Source organism: Dendronephthya gigantea, unplaced genomic scaffold, assembly GCF_004324835.1.
Source record: "Dendronephthya gigantea isolate DGI-Jeju-01 unplaced genomic scaffold, DenGig_1.0 000015F, whole genome shotgun sequence".
NCBI lineage: Eukaryota > Metazoa > Cnidaria > Anthozoa > Malacalcyonacea > Nephtheidae > Dendronephthya > Dendronephthya gigantea.
In genome coordinates, this window is record NW_021163025.1 from 2,077,726 (window position 1) to 2,100,151 (window position 22,426).

The following is a 22,426-nucleotide window of genomic DNA, read 5'->3' on the forward strand; positions in this document are numbered from 1 at the left end:
TATATATATTTTATTGCTATCCTCGCCAACGCTCCAGATGAATAAGTGTTAAAGTCAGCAAAAATGTACAACGTTTCACGTGCAGTGATAATGAGTTTATTCACTTTGAAATAAACCATTTAATCTTTGGTACAATCAATACCTACTCATCGGGGGGGATTGTGTTCTTGTAGTGACGTCGACAGGTTCATTGTCCATTTGACAGGACTTGTAGATATATGGCTGTTGTGTGAACGAAACAGAAGAAGAAATATCTCATCACGAATTATCAACAAGGCTCCAAATCCAATTTCCTGGTGAGGGTGACAGTTAATTAAAGGTCGCCCAGGAACTTTGGGGAATCGGAATTTTCTTGTTATTGTTCAACATCGCATAACTTTCTTTTTAATTTTGATTGTGTTGTGAGAACCGAACGGGCGTGTTTGAAAATAAAGTGGTCACATTCTTTTAGTGCTAGGTGTGTTTTGAAATATACGCATTGTTCAGCGCACAGCGTGAGATTTGGGCTTTTAGAGCCACGCTGAGCTTTGGTTTCTGCTGACATTTGTTTGTCTTGTGATCTTGTGTAGGAACTGGGAAAATACCGCGCTTGTGTGAGTGTGTGTCCAGTGGATTAACTAAAATACGCAAACATCGTTGGAATTGCTCAAAAGTATGGATGTAGCTGATGGACGCGAGGGTGATGATATTGATATGGCTAAAGGAGCTTTTAATAAGGTTTGTTAGAACATTTAATCTCTTTTGTACAAGTGGAACAGCATTTTTGTTAGCGTATTGTGATCTTAACACCTTTTAACACGCTAGACGTGTATGAGATAATACCCACGATTGCATGCACCGGTTGTGAGAGATATTTGCGTGTCCTATTCAATATCTTTACCGTTATACCAAACATTCCCCCTTTTTATATAATGCAAGAACATTGTCCGGTGTGACAGGTTGTCTGCATGCGATCTTTGGAGGTGTTACAAAGTTACCTTAAGGTGTTAAAATCAACTTTATCATTAATTCTTGCGTGATTTTTTAAACCGCTGTTTAAGAGGTCACATTTTTTGTGTACGCGCTTTCTGCTTTCTTGAATACGGTTTGGGATTAGAAATATGACAAACGCCTTGTTTTCGTTACACGGCATCGTCTAAACTTTTAGAAACTTCGACTGTCTAATCCGGCAAATTGATTTATGAGACCTGAATTTAATTATGGTTGTTCTGTGAAAAATACACTTAGCAGCAATTAATTATAAACGTGCTTTTTGCGATAAGAGAGTATCAATTTCATATAGATATAGACTGAAGATTGGTGCAGGGCAGGATAGCAATTATTGTTCGTATACATTGTATTACGTTTTGTATATAGCTAGGAAGATACATCTAGTTCAAATCTGCCGTCTCATGCATTAGCTTGCACATTCAAAATTCCACGTTACAAAATTCCATCTGTTTTTTTAATACATGCTGTTTTTGTCGTTCAGAACGACAGTAAAAGAATGTTGAATTTTGATTGCAGCTAATATTGTTTAGACTTCAATGCATAGGCAATAACAACGATTTTAAATGTTTTAAATCTATTCTATACTCTTGCTATAGTCACAATAAAGTCAATAGGACTCTGAGATAACCTAAAGATAGACGAAATGGCGCGATCAGCGAATATTTTTGAGCAGATAATTGGCGATAATTTTCAACAGAGACCACGTAGTTAAAATGTTTTGCAAGTTAAATCACCCATATTAAATCCATATTATGGTTAGTTCAATTTCCGTTATACATCCGAAAGCATTGAATATAGATAAACCTCGAATTGGGTTCATAATTGTCCGTTTTGTTTATACTATGAGATAGTTTTGTTCGCATTATGACCACGAAACAGCACGAGGCATGGTATTTCGGCTTTTTTACATTACAGGAAACGCTTTGTGGTGGGAAATTAGGAAACAACAATCGCGAATGATATGGTTTTCTGTGAAACAACATAGTCTAAAGTTCACCTGTTAGTTGCATGCCAAGAATTTGTTTGAACACAGTTGTGTTTTCAACAAAAGTTGTTAAGAACGCGCCGTGAAAGATTGAAAGCTTTTGAAAGTGATACTTTGTTAATATCTCCATGGCTGGTTGAAAAATGTGGCCAGTCTAGGTAAGAGGGTACATTTTATGTGTATCATTACTACCGGAAAAACTTACAATTGATAATGAACGTGTGAAGTTTGTGAACTCGCTGTCGAGAGCTATTGGGCAACGCCGCTAGTTGTGACAAGTAGCCTCCATTTTTGGCAAACTGTACTAAGTTGCCAATCTTAAAGGCTTCCATTTTTGGCTAATAATAGTGATTTTCAGTATTTACGGGACTGCTATATACCTGTTGGAATTGAAAGACGCGTCGATTTAGTAATAGTAGCCACGTTAAGAAGAATAAACTTCTATAAGCAATGGTAGCGACTCAAATCAAGGTATAAAATATAGTTTTTTTATGTATATTTAAATGTTTGAATTCATGAATTGGACTAGAAAATTGAATGTTTAAATATATCGGATTGGCGACGGCATTAAGTGGGGTAATATAAGTAATATTTTATAAAGAAAGAAATCTCATTATAGTGCATGGAAGTTCACAGCGAGCGATTAATCTGTTTCAATTTTAGTCTTTGTTGCAAAGGAAGCATTTATTTTGATTCCTATGGGGGTAAAATTAACTTTCACTTAATATTATGTAGAGATAATACAGGAAATATCGTTAATTTAATATGCAAACTAAACTGTACTTAAAGTGGATTCACTTTCTAGCACCTCGCAGCTAATCCTTCGAGCAAAGTTCCTCCTTTCTTGCAAAATTTCTTTAAAAATCAATCAAGTGTTCAAAGTCATAATGACTTTGTATTCATTGCATTTCTCGGTGTTTAAATGGAATTTTAAGCCAATTCTTGAGGAATTTCTGCACAAAAAGTCGGAATCTTTGTTCGAATATTGTTAATTTGTGTGTGTGCTTTTAAGCTTAATTTTTATGTTAATATTTTGGCATTATTTACCAAAGAATTAAATGCTCTCCGTTGAGCTTGTTACCGCATGAAAACAGCATGATATCCAAGCACGTTTGTACAAGAAAAGTATGTTTTTTTATCCAGCACAAGTAGAACGAAACCTTAAACACGACTTGTGCATTCTGTATCGATTCAAGTTCCTTTTTTAATCGGAATCGTGTTCGGTTGCAATTTTTAACTCCGTTACTGTTGACTGCGCCATAAGACCAAATGTCAATATTACCAAATGATTTTCACGAGGGGAGGTCTTTTATCAAAGCATTCCTGCAAAGACGTCTCTAGATGCCCGTCACATTCAATTTTGCGTAATGTGTTTTGAGTGATTGGGAGGAATTGTATGGAAAAAAGAGATTGTTTTACAGTTAATTATTTTCCGCATTTTCCACATGGTAGAAAGGAATTCTATATACATCCAGGAAGGAGTCACCCTTTCAGATTAAGTGGGATTGTTCTATAAAAGATATTCCCTTGAGATTTATCGATAAACCGTTCTTTATTCCTGATAGCAAACTACATGTGAAGTATTCGTTTTCTCTCGTTATTAGCAGTAAATTAGTGCATTTTATGAGACAAGGCCTCAATTTTAACAATCGTGTATTGTCGCATGCCTCCGTGTATGCTTCTGTCACCTTAGTTTTCGCAATACACAGCAACTGTTTTGTCATATTGTGTGATGATATTCAATTGCATAGCCACGGTCGTCATGATTGGGAAAATAATTTACTGAATGATACAAAGTAATTTATTCATATTGTCATATCAAGCAGTGATTTAAGTGCTTTATTATTCGAATATAATACTCCAGCTTCCTGCAAACAGCGCAGGTTACGTCCTGAAAGCACGAGTTATGTCAAAAATGCGGACTTTGTAACAAGGTTTTTTTTTGTAAGAAATTTTCGCAAAGATGTTATCGTGTTTTCGAAATATTTTGGATACTTTTGAAGACACTCCTGTGCATTTTGTCTTGCTTTTAAATGAACTAAATTGAGCTTTGTTTTGAAGTTGAACTTAAGTAAGCTTCTGTGCTGTGCTGGACTGGACTGCGCTGAACAAGTGTTGGGCTTGTTTGAACTGAACTGGACTGAACTGAACTGAACATATTGAGGTTAGCACTACAAAACTGGACTGTTTTGCACTGAACTACATTGAGTTTAGCTGTGCTGAACTTACCTGGGCACAGTTTTAACTGGATTGATCTGGACTGTGTTCAGGTAAACTAGACTGGACTCAATTTAACTTACTGAACTGACTTGTGTTGAGCTGTATTGTACTGTGCAGAAACCTGGTTAAACCCAACTAAACAGAATTCAATTGAACTGGTTTTATTATAAGGATCTGACAGGGTTTTAGACTTTATTTATGTATTTGTCATGAATGGTCAATGAGGAATACTAAATCATTAAAACATCTTTCAGTCATCGAGTGGAACTGTTAGCTTCGGTTGATCGAAATTTCTCCTTTCCCTGTATTTCAGGAAGTGACAAATATTCACTCCAAAACGAGTTTAAAAGCTTTCCTGTGCATTTCCGTTGAGCTGTAATCTTCTAGCTCTTAAGAAACTATGAAGACCACAGGAACTGCTGCTTTAGTTTACGACACGATAATTACCAATTGTCCCTGAGAATTTTACCTGGAGTGCAACCGTAGACCAGTAGGGAGACCGTAGAGAAAACTCTGCCCGCCCCACAGGGCGAGTGAGCGGTGTACCACGCGCTAACCTCGTGCAGACGCGCCCCTCCACCTTCCACTTCCGGGTGTTACTTTGGGGGGAGGGGGGGAGGGAGGAGGCAGGCACAGAGTGATGTTTCCTCGTTACCACAAAGTAAAAAACTATGTTGTGTCATATCTTCAAACATCATTGCATGTCGTATAACAGTTCTTATGACTTTGATAATCGCCCAGAAAGTTTTCATCGTCAGAAAGTATTGAACGTCACACGAATATCAACGTTACATGTTTGTTTCTTGAGATATTTTAGTTACATTTAATGCAGCGCCTTTTTGAGGCAAACAAAAGTCTTGTCAAAAAGCAACATGTGGTTCGATAATAATTAAGATTAATCACTTTCGTTGCAACAACAAACGCCTTTCAAAATAGTTGATTTCCTCAAACAGTGAAAGAATTGAAGTACACGTTGGGTTAAATGCTTTGGAAAATTTCCGAATAAGGTTCTGTCTTTACGATCACAAAAACAATGTATGTAGAAAGTGAGGCAATTAGACTAAATTGAGTGATTTAAACGGGAAATTGGTGGTTTGGTAGTTGGGTGTTTGTAACGTGTTGCAGGAAATTTTAGTGTCACAATGTGTGTGAATTGCTGTTGAGAATAGGCTCACTAGAACGCGCTAGCAAACGGTTAAATATCGTCAAGTGTTGTCTAATTCTGAAATCTTTTCACACGCTACACGTGAAGTACTGTTCTATATAATGCGGAGTCCCATGTATTTGTTGGCGAAATTAAAAGCCTTGTTGGCGGGATGTCAGGGGAGGAATGTTCAGGTTGGGATTCAGGTTTCTATACCTGGTGGTCCAGTGCCAGGTGATATTCTGTGCTAACCTGTCGTGGTTTGTGTCTACTTGAAATCCTGGTGGTCCAGGTACATCAGGTGGTCCAGTACAAGGTGGTGTAGTGGATATGTGGAAGATAAAATATATTATATAGTTTATTGTAGAATACTACCTACATGGACACCACGTTTAAGATATCTTTCTCAAAGGTAGTTCAGACACAAACCACGACAGCTTATTGTAGAATACTACCTACACTGGACCACCACGTTTGAGGTAGTTCAGACATAAGCCACGACAGCTTATTGTAGAATACTACCTACACTGGACCACCACGTTTGAGATATCTTTCTCACGTAGTTCAGACACAAATCACTACAACTTATTGTAGAATACTACCTATACACTAGACCAACACGTTTAAGATGTCTATTTCTGGTAGTTCAGACAAAAGTCACGACTTAATTAGGATACCAGGATCATTTGTTGTTTGTTAGATTGTTAGATCATGCTAATCACTCGATTGCGAGATTAATTGAATATACGTAAATATCATGTCAATAAAAGAAAGTTAAGATGCCATTCCAACATACCAGATCTGACTCACAACTGATCGTTGATCGACATCAAGTTATTCACTAATATAGGAGGTAGCTATCTGACTTTATCATCTAGTATCTACTTGTGGATCGTAGATTCTCAACACTGTTTGATTTCAGAGTCTTTGTTTTGGCGATGAGAGCTTGAAACTTACGTATGTAGTGGGAGTTGTGGCATATCATTTTCGTGTATAAAATTTCCATTGTCGTAATTGAGTAAAGCGAACACAATCGTGCAGTTGCCAGCTTGAACATCGACACGTCAGTTGCTTGTAGAGAAGGATATTTGTGTCCTTGTGAGGAGAATTTTAATGCTCTTCAGAAACTGACACAGTCGGTGGGTTCCACTCTGTGTTTGTGGAATGTGATAGCCTGGTTGGGAAACGTAAAATGTGAATATTTCAACCACATTGATGTTCAAATTTTGTTCACTGAACCGATGATTTAATTGCATGTGGAACTTTAGGAAGACTGATCTGCACTTGATGCCGATATTTTGTCTAAAGCTATCTATATTTAGTCTGTTTACACTTTACAGTCTAGATGACATTGGCTGTTTATTGCTGAGATCTAGGCCTCTTTGGGAAACAGGTTTGAACTGATCGAACTATCCAGAAGACAATAAAGAACTTTTCGTTTGTTCTTTCATAGGAAATGGAGGACAGCGGTGAAGAAAGCTCGGATATTTGGTGCCTTCGTAAGGAATACAAAGATGCTTCCATTGCTCTGAGGGATAGAAAGATCGATCATGTGATTGAGAGATCATCAAGGTAAGCTCAAAGACATCAATTTATTCCATTAGAACTGATTTTGTTAGAGCAGCAACGAGTTTTGTGCAGCCTGTTAGTTTTAGAGATGTTGTCTCAAGAGGTCTTTAGTAGTAGTAGTGAATACGTCCTTGCATTCGCACGGCGTGGTCCATCCTGAAAAAGCTGCATAGCTTTAGGATGGACTCAGGTCGTAGCAACGAAAGACGCATGAAGAAGCATTACCATGCAGTTAGTCGGTCAGGAAGAGCTCTCCAAGTTTTGAAATGCATGGAACTAAAACAAGAAAAACGCGCTAAAATTCAACCATTGTCAACATTGCTGTGAACGAGGCTTTTCATTGCAAACATTTTGTTTGTCATGCCTGTTCTAATTAACCTGTGCTACGAATATTAATCCCCCCAGCGTAATATATGAATGCCGGTAATAAGCCCGACATGACACGAACATTTCTACCCCCCGTGATCTCAATAATCTTTCACTTCCTTGACATTGGTAGCACAGGTGCATCATCGCTCCTACATTGGTTGGACAATTGTAGATTCATGATTGGGCACCCTCTGAGGCTGACGTTAGGTTGAGGTTAGGTTCTTGCGATATGCATTTGTCTGATTTTATAACGTGGCATGCGGAGGAACACACCTGTTATATTGGACAAATAAGTGCAGAGTTTAATCTCTGAGAATTTCGGTTATTCTATTCCTAATTGATCGTTATAACCCTCAGTGTACCCCTATAGGAGGAACACAGTTGATGGAACATGCAAGTGTTTTAGAAAGAGAAGTTTTATAGTGTTAGACGTATCCTTCCAATAAGGAACTAAAGAAATATTCAGCGCGTAAAAATATGAGCAGTAAACCGGCAAAAAGCTGGCTTGTTTGTACGAATATGCTACGATGACGGTAATTTGCGTCTTGAGTCAAGTCTACAGAGAGGAATAAAAACACTTTCTTGCCCTTTCATGCCTGACTAAAAAAACATCATCGTTCAAAATACCGAGGTGTTAAAATGATCATATTTTCAGGTAGTCAAGACAAAACTGCGGTAGTGTGTCTTGGGTGATTCTCTCAATATCGTGTGATATCGCTGCACATGTGTATATTACATTCCCTGTGTAAACCAAGCGTAGGCGATGTTTCCGTTCCTAATTAGCGCTGTACAAGTGTTTAAATTCCACATGTTTTTTTCTTCGTAGCTCGCCAGTCGAGGAAACTTCAAGTATGAGAACGAGAGGGGAAGAAACCGTCCGTCGTCGACGACCCGGATTAGTTTATCGTAATACGGATCCTTGCCCGATGAGAGAATTTGTCAGGAACAACTTAAATAAGGAGACGAACATTTCGAATATGGGAAAAATGGAAGAAGATATCAATAAAATAAATCCTGTGACAATCTCTGAGGATGACGGGGATGAAGATCTGAAGAAGAACGTCTCCAGCGATGAACATTTTCTTGTAAGTACAAAGTTAACCGGTTGTATCATATTGTATCTTATATTGCACCCTTTGATCCCTTTCTGTATTTTGTCTGCCGCCAGATAATTTTCCACGGCATGGTTGAAGCGCTGAGGTTAACGAAATTTATCAGGCTCTAACACTCAGGACCGGCATCGCTCGTGTGTAGCTTCGATATTTGTTGAACAGTATCAAGAACTAATGATAATTTGTAATCGTTCGAACCTTACAAAAACTATGACCTTGTAAAGAGTTGGGCCGTTTTCGTTTGAACGTCATTTGGATATAACGTTAGACTGGTCAATGACTAAATATGGCGTGGCAAATTTAGGAGCGAAATCGTGTAATCATGACCTGGCAGGACAAAAGCATGTCAAATCATAATCATTTAATCAGATCTACTACTATAATTAGAATAGACAATGTGATGTGTTCTTCGTTTAAACGGTGGTCTTTTAGCGTTGTCTCAAATCACACAACCTTTCTGTCTCGAAAATCTATCTATTCTGGCACCCTGAAGTTTGAGATAGTAAAGTTTTAAAACAATTATATCTCGCGGATTAAGGGCCAAAGTTATGTCGTGGTTTTTTAATGTCAAGTGTTAACGTCTGGAAGTAAAGCCTTATCACGCGCATCATCATGATTAAAAAACCCTCATACGATTATAGGCGTGTAAATTACCTCAACGAATTGTGTGGGTTGCTCAAATGAGGGTGAACACCGGCAGGATGGCTCGCCAACGCTATCGTGCTTGCAACAAAATATATAGTTGTGTTTGCATATGTCATTTTCGAGCTTTTTTTGCAAGCTTGCATTTTTAAGAGTGGCGGTTGAGCGAAGTCTATATGTAGTGCTGTTTACTCCATGTATTTATATATATTCACCTCAGGGTGACCCTTTAAATAGCTGTGAACGAGCTGTGAGAATGTTTCTGATATACGAACCCATGCAGAAATAAATGCAGACTTCTCGTGATTTCGGCGCTGCCCAACAAGTAGAAAACACCGTCAGAAATATTGAGATAGGGAACTGATGTTGCGAGAACTCTCCGTTTTCTCACCCTCAAATGAATATACTTGCAATGATCAAAGCTAATACTACGTACCGGTGCCTTAGGGAAAGTATCTAAGAAAAGAGAACAGTAATATACTTGATTATCTGCCAAAGTGCGTGTCAGATTCTAAAGCCAATATATGTCACGTTTGTGAGAACTGAATATACGCGCTTGATAAAGCATAGCGTGAGATTTATTAAAGAGAATACTTTAGCTTCCGTTGCCACTAATTTAGTGAAAGAAAACCTTGGCTAAACTAACTTTATTTTTAACTAAACGGCTTCTCAGTCTTAAACATTCCTTCTTAGAGGTCTATTAAAAAATTCTGAACTAACTACTTTTTTATCCTGGATAGCTCTATCAGTTCTAAACTGTTCTTCCTAGAGGTCCAGTAAGGATCATCTCTTATTGATCCAGTATTACTACAGGAGGAAACCTAAACTAAACTAACTTTATTTATGCTGGATAGCTCTCTCAATTCTAAACTGTTCTTCCTAGAGATCCAGTAAGGATCATCTCTTATTGAAAATCTATTTAAAAGCTGTGAATAAGCCTGTGATCCAGTTCCAGTTCTATTACCCCAAAGCATATCCAACTAATTGTTATTTGTGTTTCACTCAGATTTCATCTTATGATCTCGCTAAACGAAGACTCAGTCTGCCAATTCCAACAGTGTCAATTGCTGAACAGGCCTGGAATGACGATAATTCGTTGTTTGAAGAATCAGATGAGACGGATAACGTCAGTTTGGAAACTCCAGTCAAGGTTGGTCCAGTTAACATTACTCATATAACAGCTCAGCCGATGAATGAAATTTTATTGACTGCGATTTATTTTTATATTCCTAATTTTACCGGTTATTTTACAACATAAAATTTACATGCACTTATGATTGACGCGACATGGAGATTTGGCAGAGACACCGCAACAGCTAATTGCCATATCATTGAGGGTGTAATAGACAATTTTTATCTTGCCACAAGAGGGGAAGTGAGGGTTTAAGTTGCTGGCTTCACCCGGTTCCACGTAAAAACTTCCTTTTCGTTACTGAAATATTTATCGTGTGATAAATATAGCTACATAATTCGTTTTCTTCGCGACATAAAGCGGCGACGACCGAGTAAATTACAATGCTAAACAAAACAGACTCTTTCTGGACCGCAGGCAGCACTATCGTATTTAAGTTAGCTTATATGCGAAAGAGTTTCATTACGTATAAGTTCAAGTGGACAACAGTTAACACAACCATGCAGGTGTGATTTATCACAGATAACAAGTGTTTTATAAATAGTTTGAAAATGTCTCTGTGTAAGATTTTCGTTTTTTATTTGCGAAGAATATGTGAAAATCGACAGCACGTAAGCAATAAGAGCATAAACTAAACGTTCATGTCAATCAAAGGAAATCTTTGCCAAAAAACAAAGGCTAAAAATGTATTCCTCCTAAAATTTCTTTATACTCCACAAATCAAATCACAAAGGGCCACTGCAATTAGACACTAGTGATAATAATCTTTGACATTCTATGTCAAAAACATGCTTTCGTCACAACCCTCTCTCGCTACCTATGTGACCTCAATCGATGCTATTTCATACATATCGGTTTACATCAAACACATATATTCAATGAAATCGTATTTTTGGCTTTGTGTTATTTGAAAAAGAAGCATGATTATGTGTTAATATGGATTGGTGCAAATGATCACTTAATAGTGCATGTTTAATTCAAGTGTTGGAGTGTTAGGAACTAGGAACTAGGAAGTATACACTATACAGCGAACAAAAATAAAAGCCATGATGGTGAACATGACCTACCCGTATACCCGGGGCATGATCCTGACGTAAATCCGCTATGTCAACGATCCTTTTTAAATCTCCACGTCCCTGTAAACAAGATTACTCAGCGAGTTAACGTCGTTTATCGAGGATCTATCATATTTAAAAGACTGAACTATAATAACCAGACTTGGTCACTTTGTTATTCGCCTCGAGAAATCAGGCAGTCTTGTGCAGGATTCTTTCGTTGATAAATCAGCATTTGTTAGGTGAGTTGATCAATAAAACACCATCATTCGTCAAGGTTGTCTTGGGGGTGAAAACATGTTGAATTCTCCTGTTAGAATGTGTTTCAAAAGTCGCTATTGAATGTTAGACTATCAAATTACTCGAGAGGTGCTTCATAAACACTTCCTTGCCTCGGAAATTGGACTTATTTTCTATAATTTATATTAATCAAATGAATTTGTCCAGGGCTTGCTGTTTTACCAAGTGTAGCCTCAATATTTTTGTGTATTCTTCACCGGCAAGTGCTAATGTCCTGTGGACCTGTGCTAATGACTGATTGATTATTGATAGTTAATCTCACATATCGTTGATAGTTAAAATAAAATCGATACCTTTGAAATGTGACTGGAAACACTTCGATACAAAGTACCTGTGGATATTTTGAAGCGTACAGTGCCATTATGTCAATTATATCTATATGATAAGAGGATCTAGAATAGGCAAAGAAATTCCACGCGTTTTTTGCATCGCCCATGCATTGCGTATTGGCTACGTGTGGTCGGTGTGGATGGTTTCTGCTAACCATGTTTTACATATCTACAAATATAGCTACGTTTAGGGCGGGAAAGTAGGTGTGCAGAAATGTTTAATATATAAACCAAGGCTGGTATTCGACTGTTGATGACAGATATAGCTCGCCATATGTTGAGATTATTTTGTTTTTGTTTGTGAACAGAGTACACAACGTCTTTCTTGTACAAAGCAACTTCGCCATTCACCGAACATGAATCAAAGACGACGGCAGAGCGCCTGGGCACGAACGCCTTCAATAAATACCGAAATAAACAAGTCGATATCTCTGAGCAAACGACGAATGAGCGAGGTATGTTTGAATTCTTTGAAATAAGCCTGTCTGAGCCTTGAATATCGCTCAAGCTCTACTAGAGATCAAATCTGTCTGGACAAACTTGGACGAAAAACAATGATATTTTGAAAAACATGGTGATGATCGAAAATTCATCTTTTGTTTTGTTTGTGTCCTGACGAGGATATCAAACGAACTCTTTTTTCTTTTCCCAAGTGTGTCCAGACGATTAATCGATCTCTAGTATAGATATTGTACTGAGTGGGCGAAAGTTAATCATATATAGTATATTTCAAGCGCAAAGCGAGGTATTTTCGTGCAAAAAAAGTGTTTTTAAATACAGTACATTGCGTTTGTTTGATGTCCACTCGTGTCGAGCTATCGCAAAGCAAACATAGTGGATTTGATTTAGAATATTTTTTGGGTAAACCCATGTCGACCCACGCCATTGACCCACGCCATGTGCGCCTGCTTTCGAAATGACGTCACCAGTTAAGAGCGATCACGAATGCGGTGAACTTTGCGTAACTTCAGTCAATCGTTGACGCGAGAGAGTTGCCGCGCCAAACCGCACGTACGTTCGAAAATACGCGTTAGCCAACCTCGCTTTAGAGGTGGGATGGTTTCTGAGGATCGTTTTCTTATCTCACATAATTTTGCCATGATAAAAATATATAAAAGATCATCCAGTTTATTCTTCAGACGAGTCTCCCCACTGTGGCGCTGTCTGCATTTTTGTGTTCAAAGATTATAAAAATATTTGAATTCGCAACTAAATATTAACTCACTAAATATTGGTTCAAAATTTAAAGAGGAATACTTGGAATTTTCCATAATTTCGAAATGAATTTTGGCTAAGCCCTTTGTAGGAGGTGAGCTAAATATCTCAAAAGCCTCTCCGACCCCGAGGATTAAGTGACTAATAATAAAAACAGGAACTGAAGATAGTTGTAGTGATGCAGGTCAACCTTCGTAGCTTGGAATAGATTGAATAAACTGACGAGATTGATTCGTTTTGATTTGTCGTACATGCTCATGCGAAAAGCATGAATTCAGCCTAGTTACGGTTTCAAAACAGTTCAGCAAAGGGAAGTATATCATCTCGTTAGTCCTCTTTAGTCTCGAGAATCGTGTGAACATTGAACTGAGCTCGGTCAATTGAGAATCCTGCTTGAAGCTGGTTGGCAAAAGAGAGTTTACATGGACAAGCGCGCGAGACTTTAAAACTTTCAATGTCGGTCAAACAAGTGCAAAAGATCGGAGATTGATCGGAAATTGATCGTAATTAACCGGATATGACCGTTTTGTTAACCCTGTTTTTACAAAGTGGACTGGAACCCCTGTAGCCGTACAAAACTTGTCAACAACTTTCAACAACTTGCATGCAACTCTCACTCCGTTCAAACGAGCAAAAACTTTGGTTGGTTCGTATTCAAAATCTGAGACGAGAATAGGAGTTTATGGAAGTTGGTTGTCATCAATCTAATCGTATTTTCCATCAAATTTCCTCGGTCGTATTCTTGTTTGATTGGGGCTTAACTTGTTTACAAACTCAGAACTTGATTACAGGCTTGTATTACTTAGGCAGCACAAGTCCTAGCCTAAAAAAACACACTTTTGTTTCCCGCAAGTGGTCCACTTGATATATGCAGTTACATTGCATTTTATGTCGTAAACACGTTCCCCGCCGTTTTTATTGAATGCCTATTTGTGGGAATCTTGCTTGCAAACCTCGCTCTTAATCAAACTATCGACCGTCATTAAATCATTTTATATTATAACCAAGCAAGCCTTGAGCAAATACTTTCGAATCGTTTGGATTAGATGTGCATTAAATAGTTTAACCAACCATCTGAAATATTTTCGTTCTGTTTGTTTTGCTGATGCTGTTCCCACCATTGTTAAACGTGTGGCTGGGAAATGGCGAAGCAAAACATTGGTTCTGTTGACAAACGTGCAGGATTCTGTTCGTAGATAGCTGTTGCATCGAAACGGAATGCCTTCTGTTGTTTTTTCCATCAGTACAAAGGAGTTAAACCACTGATTTTCATTTTCTTTTTTAAACATTGATTCCTGTCATTTCTGTGGTTTTAATTTGAATATCAAGTGACGTCCTGTGGAGGTCTTGAAATAACGAAAAGACAATAGGTTAGGTTCTAGCAATTTAACATGCAAATTTGACAATCGTTTTGTGCTTAAATGTTGTTGTGTTGACTTGAAAACATGTTTGTCAGCGAAGAAGGTGAGAATTCGGGAAGTTTTACGTTTTCTGTCTTCGATGAGTTGCAGAAAACTGGGCTGTGGAGACGTGATTCGGCAGTTGAAGAGGTATTAACTGTTCAGTATCTTCTCATTTTGACGTTCTTCGGTTTCATTAAGTTCTTGTGTAGTTAAGTAGGTTATTTTGGGCAGGGCAGCGATAGGCGCGAGCTATTAAATCTTGATCTGGTTTCATAGTTACTGTTTAACTAAATTGTTGAATACGTTGAAATAAAAGAAAGTTGCGTTGTCTGTTTGGCTCATCGAGGAACAGTGATTAGTAGAGATTTTTCGTTCTTTTAATTTGAACCGTAAATTTGTAAAGAAAGGAAGTTGACTATGGGTTTGTAGCCACGAATAATCTACTCTGTATATTCACAGCTGACTTAGTAACTATATATTTTACCCTCAATGAAAAAACTGCATCAGTTGCATGTATTTCTAACGAAATACATTATTCTATTTGAATTCTATTAGCATGAAGTAATGTTTTTGTTTCATGCCGTGCCGGACTTTGGACAAAGATATTTTTAGATCACAATGGATGATTTTGAAGGCTCTCCATAGAAAGTTCTGTCTATAAATTGCTACAGATACTGTACAACGGAAGTTATATATAGTTCAGAATGTAGCCCACGCAAATATTATTAATCTTATGTTGATAATGAATGTTGCAATAAAGCCTCATTTGAAGTTCCAATAACATGACTTTTCAGAGGAACCACGTTTTTGCAGTTTTTATATATTCACTTGCCTGACAACTAGGAAATCTTGTAGCAAAGTACTTCCCATTTGATCTTAATGCATGAGAGCTTTAATTCCTAATAATTCCGAAGACTTAAAATCTGAGGCTATTATCGGCAGATAGGGTTTTAGGAACCAATCACTGCAATGGACTCACAGTTAGTTAATTACGAATTTCAAATTAGTTTTTCCTGATTTCAGCTCGATAACTTCTACCTAATAGCTTGACTTAATTGTCTTGGCGTTACAAATTGAACTTGACTCTGCCGACTAAAGAGAAACTGAGCATTCTTTTGTAAAGAAAGGGTGTTAAGGAACGGTTGCACTCCTATCCGTGAGGTATTAACGCCGATGATAAAAACTTTGTTGTTCTAATTCCTCCTTTCCATCTTTAGGTCTCCAAATCTTGTCTTAATGTGTTGCGATAATAGAGTCTGGTTGGTAAAATTCTTTTTTCCTTTCAATTTCCTTTAGCTTCCAGCCTTGTCAACTTTGGCAACACGGCGTAGGAATCTTCCCCACACACTGTCTCTGCCGTTGGGATTACGACGTAGCAACCGAAGAACATCCAGAGGTGGAAACGCTTCAGGTATGAATCGGATCGTTATCATGTTATTTTTGCAAAAAATAAAGGCTTTGCCTCAAACTTTGGATGACAGAAAGGCTATTAATGCATTCATTCGTGCATATAAAATCTCACTGTATGCTGCCAAACTGCCTGTATTATGAAAACCTGCTTACACTCCATCCCATCGGGAAGGTATTTTCTTTATCGAAGGTAAGATCGAATGTAATACATTCAAAATCAAGATCTCAAGTTAATGGGAAAACAGTCACGGAAATGTTATAAATGAGGTGATTGAAATCTTCTACTGAAAAGGTTCCCGTTGTAAGCAAGCTTTCATAACACAAGCATCAGTTTAGAAATATCAAACAAGTTTGACGACAGTCTTTGTTAACCTTTTAAGTCTTTCTTCCTTGCAAGCGTGTTGACACCACATATTCGATTAAGATAGAAATATTTGCACGTTTTCAGAGCAATTCCTGCCTTACAACGTATATTTCACTGGCTATTTCATGAGCGAGTTTCCTGCGCGTTTTTTTTAAAAAATAGATTTACTGCTTCACATTTAATTGAAGATTCTTACAGTTACTTCCTTGTTTAAAATATTCCGCGTAATATGATGTTGCGTAATTTGATGCATGTTGCATCACTCATTACACTCATTACATATGAACATCCTCTGATAAAATCACCTTCAACATGTGCCTTTTCTTTACTTCGTGAAACTCATTACTCTTTTCTGCCGTAATCCGGTAAAAAAACTGATTAAAGATAAGTTCAAGCCCTGGAAGCAAACAAGGAAAGTCCAAGAAAAACAAACGGCAGCTGTATTAGTGTATTTTCATATGCAATCTCGTTTTCCGATCCAAGAATAGCACGGCTAATGTCGTCCTCGTTCTCAGTCCTTCGCGGACCGGAAGAAAAAAGTATTTTATTTTTAACGGTGACACGGAAAACTCAACCGGTGTTGTCGGTAAGGATACCTCAGGCCTGAATTCGAACTGTCAGCGGTTAATTGAAAAAATCGGTAGGGAGCCAGTTATATTTGTTACTGTCAAAGATATTCAACTTAGTGTCTAAGCTATCAACGGCTTATGTTATTAGCTACAGTACTTGCACTATCAGCACTTTAACGTGGGTTGTCATTTAGCCATACGTGTCCTTTTTGCGTCAGAGCTGTGCATACGGAATTGCCACTTTTGTTTGAAACGCATAACCACTTATGCGCTTTCCTTTCAAGAAGCCGGGACAATGTAATTTTCAGCAATATTTATTAGCTATTTTAAACGGAGTCTCGTTAAATTTCAACTCGATAAAGCTCTTCTGAGATCGTCCACAATGCATACAGTATTTCTTGAACAGTATCCGTAGTTAAGGATTGGATTTGTTCAAGTTTTGATCCTCGTATAAGCCTGGTAATAGTCCTTGTTGTGGCTTGTTTTTGTAGTTCGAATTTGAAATGAATTTCAGACGTGAGGTAATATTTTAGCGTCTTGACAGCGGGATGTCTTTGAAGAAATATTGCTCATTTTAATTTGGCAAGGATTAAATTTTAGACTCCAGTTTGACTGATGAGAAACACGTCTGCAAGTTGGTCTAATAACGTTTATGTTTACAGATTATCAGAGCCTAAACAACTCGTGTTTGAAGGCGAAAAACGAAATGCTGGCCACTTTGTCGCTGTCTGCATGGTCTGAAAATGTCTCGATAAAACACAGCGAGATTTCTCGACGAAAGAGCGTTTACACTGGATTTGGAATTATGGCATTGAAAAAGAAAGAAGGTTCGCTAGTTAATCAATCATATTGATGAATATTTTGCCCTTTCTGCATTTTGTAAAGAGATCTAAATTGAAGTAATTTTTTCCCCTATGTGTGAAAGTATTGTTTTTCTTGTAGAAAAAAGATTAATGGTTGCTCGTGAAATTCTTCAGACTGAAAAGAATTACATCACAGCGCTGGAAACATTACATGAGGTGAGATTTATAATGAATATCTCGTAGAGTTCTGACATTTCTTTATAGCCTCTTATGCGTTTCTGTGCAATTCAGGTGTTTGCAGAGCCGTTGAAGAGCTCTTGTGTCATCCCAGAAAAGGACATTAAAACTATGTTTCCGAAGCAATTACTCGCGATGAAACACGGTCATGAGAGATTCATGAACGAGTTGGACGAAAGACTGAACAACTGGAAATGGCAGGGGGTGTTGGGGGATATTTTTGCCAAGCTGGGAAATTCATATCACGTAAGTGGAAGATACTCACTTGTAGTTGTATTTCTCGATTTCTTTTTTTGATTTCTTTTTATTTCATATTATGATATGTTTTCTTTGTAATTCTTCATAAAACAATTTCTAATTCTTTTTTTTTTCTCCTCCAAGGTTGATTTTATGACTCTTTACTCCGAGTACGTGAATAATTTCCCCAAAGCTATTGCAGTGATCAACAAGTACACGAGAAACTCGCAAAAATTCAAAAGATTTCTCGAGGTAGGTTGACAACTTCCACTCCAGGTTATCCAGTGTGAAGCGATCAGAGAGAAGACGAAACCTAATTTCCATCATTCTCTTGCAGAAATGCACCAACGATCCAAGATGTCAGCGGCTAAACATCTCAGCCTTCCTCCTGACTCCCATTCAACGCTTACCCAGATACGTGCTGCTACTGCGGGTGAGTTGGGAACTAGTTGCCATTGTAATTTCATCATTGTAATTTCATCTGTCATTTCGAGTCTTTCAATTTCACAACAAAGCTGCAATTTCTTACAAAATCCTGACCTGGAAATGCCTAAACAAGTGTTTCTATCTTTTTCTAGCAATTGGCCAAATACACTGACCCGAACCATCCGGATAGCTTTCATATTGAGATCTCCCTGGAGAAGATGATCCACATTATCAATATTTTGAACAACTCCATACAAAACTCCACAAGATGCGCAAGAAATGCAAATCCCAGACGCACGGCGCGACAACGGTAAAGATGATCCGCGGTTTCATTCCTGTCCATCCATATGACCTCACGACATTGTCTCATCCGCTGGTTTCTGATATCAAGTCTTGAATAATCTATTTTTGTGCTTTTCTTATAGGAAAAAGCGCCGCATTTTTAAACCAAAGGAAACCTTGAACACTGATATAGGAAGTCCAAGGTAAACAAGGAATATTTGATATAATGCAAAAAAAGGTCTTCATTGAACTAATTTTCACCGGATAACCGGCCCTACCAGTTCTGAACTGTTCGTCTCTAGAGAACCTAAGCTTAATCTTAGTTTTTTCCTCCCATAGAAAGTCGTCAGATGATTCCGAGTGGTCCGAAGCCTCGAATCCACCAACTCCGCATGCGCAAGATTTATCCCCGCTGACCATAGACACTACTTCACCAACCGCTGATCAGAAATCCTCGGGCTATGCCTCGCTTACAAACAGCGAGACGCCATCAGAGCCCAGATCCCCATCCCCGACCGGTGCGACTTCGCCGAAAAACACTTTCCTGAAAGTAATTCTCAGAAATAGCAGCGAGTCGAAGAGGAACAAACGACGACCTCTTAGCACCACTGAAGTGGAAATAATTCGTAAAAAAAATTATTCACAAACTCTTCCTAAAGATGAACTAACACGATCTGTCAGTCGAGACAGCATTGGAAGGTGGGATAACTTATGATAATTTTGGACATGTTTGGTGAAGATCAGATAAGATTGTATTAGTTTATTGCACTATATATATCACCACAATAATTGCAGCACAAGTTTGCTTTTATGGTTCAACATTAGCGTTTCTTGTTCGCTAAAATTTAATTCTTTTTCATTTCGCAGTATGATTCGTCACAAGTTTGGCAGTTTAAGAAGAAGGCCTAGATCTAGCGATGAAAATCTCGACAAAAACCTCTCTTTAGAAAGACTACATGAATGTCGCTCGACTCTATCGAAATATCGCCGACCCACGAGTCCTGGGGACGATAGTTTTAACGAACTGAACGAGTGTTCGAAATCAGACAGCGACTTGATCGAGGAAAAAAATTCCGAGGGACTTAATTCCACTTCGAGTACGGAAAGTTGTAACGAATCACGTGAACATTTGACAATGCTGCGTGAAAAATGTCATAGCGATTCCGACGATTCTACGTCACATCCCGACAGCCCACTGACGTCGAGGCTCGAAGGTGACGTCATGAGTAATAATAACCATGACGAAAGCTTACATGAAACCGACGGAGAGTTGACGAAGAGAAAGTTGCGAAAAAGAAACAGTTTTACAAATGCTGTGAGATTTTTCTTTGTTTCCAAAACGAGGTAAGCGAATAAGAAGACGCGTTTATCGTTTAACGGCGGGTATAATACAACCAAAAATGAAAGTTGGGTATTTTGTCCTAGTCTTCACTCTTGAGGTTTGATTATATTCTTCATTACCTGATTTTCCAGGTCGTCTTCGAGTAGTCCTGAAAGAGTGATTGACTGCCGTACCAGCGCTTCAAAAGATCAACTTCATAACTCTCAACTCTCGAAAGAAAAAATATCGACTGTGTAGCAAAATGAAAAAATATTATTAATTATTACCAATGAGATTCCGTGTACATAAGAAATGAATGTTTGTAAATTATTTACCATTAATAACGCTTTTTATTTATTACAATCAAACTATTCTATATTTATTCAAGTCCTAAAAATAAACTACAATGAAACTTGGCTACCAAGATGAAGAAAGTTATCGGATACAGTTCGTCGATACAGTTCAACACTTTGTTCCACTAGGGTCCCCAACCCACGGGTAACATCTTAAACACTCTTTCAAGCACGAAAACAGATAATGTGTTGCTGGTTGCCCAGGCTGCACCAGTCTCCTGTTTGCATCGTAGCCACACACGGTTTGAGTTGAGTCGTCACACTGCAATGGTGGCGCGGGATGGTCGCACTTCCACGGTGTAAAATCGGAAATATGGTCGAGATCAGTCGGATGACGAATCCACTCGATTGCCTGCGGAATGGTCACGATCCAAACATCTTTCATTGCGAGAATTTTTTGGAAGAACTTTTCAAGAGCTAAAATTCAAAATACAGGATTGAAGATCAAAGAAAACGTCAAAAGGAGACTGAGTTATGCGTGCGTTGAAATGTTATTACCTGTCAAGGTGTAAGAATGACTTTTGAACAAAGTTGCATGGAAGAACATTGGGAATGGTGCGCGGTTGGTTGTATAATGTTGCTGAAAATTCTTCATATAAAGCTCCAGAGTTCCGTCTTCGCTGTCCGGTATTGTGCATCCGTCAACCATGTTGCATAGCTTCCCTGACAGGTCCAACCAGTCCACCATAGGTACCTCCCAAAGACCTGGGTAGGAATCTGCGAATGTTTTTGAATTACAACAAAAATTTTGTTTAACGATTAATGACTGTCTAATACAAAAGCTCTATTTAGGAATAATTGTATCGAAACAAACAAAATTCCAGCTCGCTTCTCAAAATACCCAACTTTTAATGAGGAGAACTTCAACTTCATAACGAAACTATTCTGCGCACTGGTTTGCACAATGTATCAATTTACCTTTGGGGCATGGTGGGATGGTACATTCCTGGGTTGAACGATAATCGAGGGTGTAGGGCCACAAAGGGGGATCTCTCATTTGTGTCGGCATTGATGATTCGAAAAGAAATTTTGTGTCAGACAACACCTTGAACTCGTTATCGCCACCGATTTGTAGGAAAGGTGCTCGGAAGCCCTTCACGTCTTCCAAGGCAACAAACCCAATTTTATTTATGATCTCACGTTGACCTACAATTTCCGCGTACCACTGGGTGTAGTTGGCGTCTTTCCACCATGAAATTGGCGTGCGATGAGTGATGGTGTGGTCGACAACAGCGTGGCGTTGATGGTAGAGCTTATTTACCATCACGTAATTTGTATATTCGTGGGAAAGGAAAAAGGTCGCAGAGATGGGACAACCGTTTGGGTTAACTTTTCCGGGAAATAACGTTTGATAAAATCCCATATTTTGTTCTTGGACCGCATCATCGAAGCTCACCATAACAATCTGTGGGATTTTCGATGCTGGTATATCGCCGGGTATATTGGTACTTGAGCATCGGCAATCTGGTAGCTTGCACTTCGTTGGATCGCAAGGTTCAGCTGGATCATTTGCCGGTCGAGATACGATTTGATGTGCTGTACAAAGTAGAAGTACAGCTGTGAAGATTTTGTTGTTCATCTTGGGAAACGGAGGCTTAGGAAAGTGCAGCTTCTTCTGTGATTTAAGTAATGCCGGAAGCTCTGTACTTTTGTGAGTTTTGAACCGTCTAGTGCTGTGACGACTGACGAGCAATTATATGATATGAAATTCAAATCAGTTTTCCTCACTTTTATACTGAAGTGATGAATGCGGTTAAAAATATTCCTGGTAAATGAATTAATAGAATTAATGTTCTGCTAATTTTTGCCGGAAATCACGAGAGACATGACAGTCACATGCAGTAAACAGGAACTCGGTCACTCGCGGTGTTTTGGGTCCGTGAAATGATGAAATATGTATTGGACTGGCGGTCTACATTCTCCCCCATGTCGTTGGGATAAGGTTTAAAGATTAAGGTA

The 22,426-nt window shown here is 38.3% G+C and overlaps 2 protein-coding genes across 7 annotated transcripts; one reads left to right on the plus strand and one right to left on the minus strand.

Moving 5' to 3' along the window:
• Positions 1-134: 134 nt before the first annotated feature.
• Positions 135-20,459, plus strand: LOC114519922 (rhoGEF domain-containing protein gxcJ-like). Of its 6 annotated transcripts, none has more exons than XM_028540096.1 (17): positions 135-457; positions 570-717; positions 6,793-6,911; positions 8,104-8,362; positions 10,038-10,181; positions 12,156-12,302; positions 15,762-15,876; positions 17,471-17,635; positions 17,751-17,827; positions 17,903-18,094; positions 18,230-18,337; positions 18,423-18,518; positions 18,664-18,821; positions 18,937-18,996; positions 19,133-19,492; positions 19,661-20,137; positions 20,267-20,459. In XM_028540096.1, exons 2-17 carry the CDS (start codon positions 655-657, stop codon positions 20,370-20,372), a joined length of 2,646 nt encoding a protein of 881 aa, XP_028395897.1. In that variant the 5' UTR covers positions 135-457; positions 570-654; the 3' UTR covers positions 20,373-20,459. The 6 variants fall into 6 exon arrangements, with proteins under 6 accessions (XP_028395897.1, XP_028395898.1, XP_028395896.1 ...); XM_028540097.1 differs by having other exon boundaries at positions 135-296; XM_028540095.1 differs by having other exon boundaries at positions 135-717.
• A 95-nt stretch (positions 20,460-20,554) lies between these two features.
• Positions 20,555-22,259, minus strand: LOC114519924. Its single transcript, XM_028540103.1, has 3 exons — positions 21,386-22,259; positions 20,966-21,184; positions 20,555-20,884 (listed from the first exon to the last, which is right to left on the minus strand). The coding sequence occupies exons 1-3, from the start codon at positions 22,044-22,046 to the stop codon at positions 20,577-20,579; spliced, it is 1,188 nt and encodes a 395-aa protein (XP_028395904.1). The 5' UTR covers positions 22,047-22,259; the 3' UTR covers positions 20,555-20,576.
• Positions 22,260-22,426: the final 167 nt, after the last annotated feature.

Bases quoted from the DNA above. Each gene is read 5' to 3' on its own strand.
- LOC114519922 (XM_028540095.1), top strand. From the start codon at position 655: ATGGATGTAGCTGATGGACGCGAGGGTGATGATATTGATATGGCTAAA. The intron at 718-6,792 runs GTTTGTTAGAAC...GTTCTTTCATAG, and splicing joins CTAAAGGAGCTTTTAATAAG to GAAATGGAGGACAGCGGTGA. The intron at 18,997-19,132 runs GTAAACAAGGAA...TTCCTCCCATAG, and splicing joins ACTGATATAGGAAGTCCAAG to AAAGTCGTCAGATGATTCCG.
- LOC114519924 (XM_028540103.1), bottom strand. From the start codon at position 22,046: ATGAACAACAAAATCTTCACAGCTGTACTTCTACTTTGTACAGCACAT. The intron at 21,185-21,385 runs GTAAATTGATAC...AAACATTCGCAG, and splicing joins CATCCCACCATGCCCCAAAG to ATTCCTACCCAGGTCTTTGG. The intron at 20,885-20,965 runs GTAATAACATTT...TTTGAATTTTAG, and splicing joins TCATTCTTACACCTTGACAG to CTCTTGAAAAGTTCTTCCAA.